This window comes from Ranitomeya variabilis, chromosome 4 (genome assembly GCF_051348905.1).
Source record: "Ranitomeya variabilis isolate aRanVar5 chromosome 4, aRanVar5.hap1, whole genome shotgun sequence".
Taxonomy (NCBI): Eukaryota; Metazoa; Chordata; class Amphibia; order Anura; family Dendrobatidae; genus Ranitomeya; species Ranitomeya variabilis.
This window is the reverse complement of record NC_135235.1, coordinates 33279022-33283062: the sequence shown is the minus strand read 5'-3', so window position 1 is coordinate 33283062 and position 4041 is coordinate 33279022. Positions and strand designations below refer to the sequence as shown.

The 4041-nt window shown below is 43.9% G+C and overlaps 1 protein-coding gene across 1 annotated transcript; it reads right to left on the bottom strand.

Annotated features, from left to right (window-relative positions):
• Positions 1-725: 725 nt before the first annotated feature.
• MARVELD1 (MARVEL domain containing 1) lies at positions 726-3117 on the bottom strand. The gene has a single exon (XM_077258308.1). It carries the CDS (start codon positions 2868-2870, stop codon positions 2376-2378), a length of 495 nt encoding a protein of 164 aa, XP_077114423.1. The 5' UTR covers positions 2871-3117; the 3' UTR covers positions 726-2375.
• Positions 3118-4041: the final 924 nt, after the last annotated feature.

The following is a 4041-nucleotide window of genomic DNA, read 5'->3' as shown; positions in this document are numbered from 1 at the left end:
TGCACTGTTTAATATGAAGGTGAAGTGCTTCTAAACAGTGCAGGAGTAGGAGAAATCAGACACTGCAGTCTTCTGGCTGCTCTCTGTTGCAGTAAACCCGTGACAATAATGTTACTTTCCTCATGCTGAGACTATTTTTTTCTAGAAATCAGTAGGTGGAGTCGCACCAGTCGACAATGATTAATAAAAATACAATGTAAGGGTTTCTTGCAAATTATTTGAGGTTTAGATCACATGCACATGGTTCTAGTCAAGATCCATATTATATTGATCATCAATACAGCATCCATAGCCTGCTGTGGGCTTATACCGTACTTCCATGTATAATATGTACATGGACTTTCTTTCTTCACAGATTCCATTGCAAGTCGAATTATGGAGCTATTCTCTGTGCCAATGGTGGCATGCAGATAACCTTCAGGTTTAGGGCACACAGAAGCACTCTCAGATCGGGAGAGCCGCTGGCCTGTCATTATACTGTGTGCCGATATTGCACTGATTTATATAGCCGTCTGATGGCGCCCCAAGAATATGTAACCAGACACTGAGTATACCACCGTACAGGGCCCTCAGGGGAGGCTATTAACAGGAGGAGATGGTCCTAATGCTATAATAGTACATTAGTTTGCTTTCTGCTATGTAACAGCTAACTTATCAATAGTGAGACGGTAATTACAGTGCTCCTTAACTCTAGTCAATAAGAAATCAGTAATTTTGAGAGCAAGGAATGTTCATACACTTTTATTAATGAGGTATGGGACGAAAGGTCTCCTATGTATCTGCACATGCCGCACCCATCGTATGTCTTCCCCTGTGTGGCAGTATTGTGTCTCTTTATGGGAATGTTTAGAAAGGAAAGAAGCGGCTGCTGGCAGTGTCTCAAGTCTGGAGCTCAGAATTATAAGGTTGCACTCACACAGAGTATAAAGGTGTTTAAAAAAAAAATCAGAATTTGCAAGAGAAAACTAAGACTTGACCATCAAATCATCAGTTTGACACATGAATAATGTACATGTGGCTACCTGCCATGGTTTTCGAGCAGAATCCACTTCAATAAATTATTTTTTTTTTGTCTATGACACTGGTTTCTAATAAATGCGTAAAATATATTAACAGTGAATTTCCTTCTGAAATAAATAGTAGATGGTTTATGGCAGGATTCCACTTTGATTTTGCACAAAAATCCCCTTAAAAACCATATCTATCCCTCCCTGCAAAAACACAATGGCTTAGGTTGTGTGCACACGTTGCGGATTTGCCTGCGGATCCACAGCGGATTGGCAGCAGTTTTCCATCAGGTTTACAGTACCATGTAATCCTATGGAAAACCAAATCCGCTGTGTCCATGGTGCGGAAAATACCACGCGGAAACGCTGCGTTGTATTTTCCGCAGCATGTCAATTCTTTGTTCTTTGTGCGGATTCCGCAGCGTTTTGCATCTGTTCTTCAATAGGAATCCGCAGGTGTAAAACCGCACAAAAAACGCAGGAAATCTGCGTTTTACCTATGGATTTTTCAAAAAAGGTGCGGGAAAATCCGCACACAAAGCTGCAACGTGGGCACATAGCCTTACACCCCAAGGCTATGTTCCAACGATGAGCTTTTGATGTTGCAGATTTTCTGTCCCCATCAAGTAATATAATTTACTTGCATTTTTTCGAAGACATGCAAGGAACAAAAAAACTCATTGTGTGAACGTAACCTAATAAGCCCTATAAATCTACAATGAATTTGCAATATTTCCAAAAGAAAAAAAAAAAGTCTCAGGTCCCCTTTAATTAAAGCAAAGTGTACCTTCAGTGCAACCACATAGGGGAAAAAATAAAATACTCAAACCAAAACAGGAAATTACGAGTTAGGCTACGTTCACATTTGCGTTGTGCGCCGCAGCGTCGGCAACGCAACGCACAACGCAAATGTGAACGCATGCACAACGCAGCGTTTTTTGACACATGCGTCCACTTTTGCATGGTTTTGGGCGCAGAAAAAACTGCAACTTGCTGCGTTCTCTGCGCCCTGACGCGTGCACCACAGCGACGCATGCGTCACAAAACGCGAATGCAAGGCATGTCCATGCGCCCCCATGTTAAATATAGGGGTGCTTGACGCATGCGGCGACGCTGCGGCGCCGAACGCAAATGTGAACGTAGCCTTACTGGATGGTTTGTGCATTTGTTCTATTCAGAGGTAAGGTATACAACAGCACAAAGTAACAAGTGATAATGTAACATTTCCCCAATATAAAAGCAAACATGTACCTAAAATACAATATAGAAACAAAATGGTCAGAACTGATACAAAAGAAGTCATTGGTGCAAGGCATTCCTCCAAATACTGTCCCTTTCTTTGCATCCAAGGACCGTGTCACCATGCCCCTATATAACGCTTTGCTCCCCTTTGCACTTCTTGTAGCAGAAGCAAACTGTAGTGAGCAGATACAGGAGGCTGCACAGGCTGGCGAATATGGAGGCCGTTAAATAGGTATAATATGGGCATCGGTGCTGGTACTCATCCAGGGTGCAGTAGGAGTTCTTCTCTGTGTAGCTGGCCATAACGATGGTGGCAGCAACGTGCAAAACTGTGGCCAGGACATCATAGACGAGGTTGGTGAGCAGCCAGCGTTGACCCCCTAGGAGGGGCACTAAATCCTGCTTGTCCAGCAGAGTGAGGAAGTACAGGAGCAGGGTGAGGAGCCAGAAGAAGACAGCCACAAACAGGGCGAAGTGGATCCCACCACTGTAAGAGCTGGAGGCGATGGTGATCCACAGTGCAGCCCCCATGACCAGTTGCAGAACTCTCAGCACCCCAGGGAAACTTTTCAGGAAAGTCTTGTTGGCACTCAAGGAGCTCCTGGTCGCCTGGGCAGACATTGCAGCTGTGGACTGGGCACAAGGAGCAGCTATGCAGAATCAGTGCCCCAGTGTGCCAGGGCAGGAGGCTTCAGCTTCAGAGAAGAGCCTTGTCTGGTGTGCTGCAGCTTGTTCAGAATGATGTGGGGTGTGGGCAGTCCCACCATGTAACCTAATGCCTCTTCTTCCTCTGCTGACATCACTGTACATGCAACTTCCCCTGGACTTCAACATCTGGCTGCAGTGGTTGTAGAGTGTTACACACCCTTTCCTCGCCCTAGTGTGAGAAATCTGTAAAAGGCGGATGTGGGATGAGAATCAGTGTTATTCACTGCTACACAAGATGCACAGTTTTGCCTTAAAGGGACTCTGTCACCTGAATTTGGAGGGAACAATTTTCAGTCATATGGGCGGGGTTTTCGGGTGTTTGAAGTTCATTCTCTGTCCTCCATAGTACATGCCTGCGTAAGGCAAGATTGCCTTGTGCAGGCATGTACTACGGAGGACAGAGAATGAACTTCAATCCAATATTGCAGCCAGCATGCAGCCAGCGGGTAAGGAAAGGGTGAATCAAACACCCGAAAACCCCGCCCATATGACTGAAAATTGTTCCCTCCAAATTCAGGTGACAGAGTCCCTTTAAAGCTGTCAAGTTACCAAATAATGTTTTGGGTTTTTTTTTTGCCTCACGTAAAGAGTATCTGCAATGATTTCAGAGATTGGACCTAACCGATTTGTGCAAAATATGTAATATGCAATGTTCAGAGAGACAAGTATCGGCACCAGACAACATATAAAAAATTCCCTAGAAGGCTGAATAGACATCCCATGTAGAGCTACAGCGGCAGATCCAACAGTGTTTGGTGTTCTGCATAAAGTGCTTAAATGTGCAATATCGAAGAAAAAAAAGATGCCGCGCTCACCAGTTCGAATGAATGTGAAAAAGTCCTTTAATAATAATAATCTTTATTTATATAGCGCCAACATATTCCACAGCGCTTTACAGTTTAACAGTTTCAAAACACAAGTCATAAGTAACAACGTTAACATTATTGAAGTTGAAGCGTTGTTACGCGAAACGGCCGTCGTCCACTCTGTCTCTCCCTGCTGCCTCTGTAACCTGCACATAATAATCGTAATAATCTTTATTTTTATATAGCGCTAACTTATTCCACAGCGCTTTACAGTTTAA

What these genes read in the sequence shown, in the direction of transcription:
- MARVELD1 (XM_077258308.1), bottom strand. Translation starts at nt 2,870, where the DNA reads ATGTCTGCCCAGGCGACCAGGAGCTCCTTGAGTGCCAACAAGACTTTC.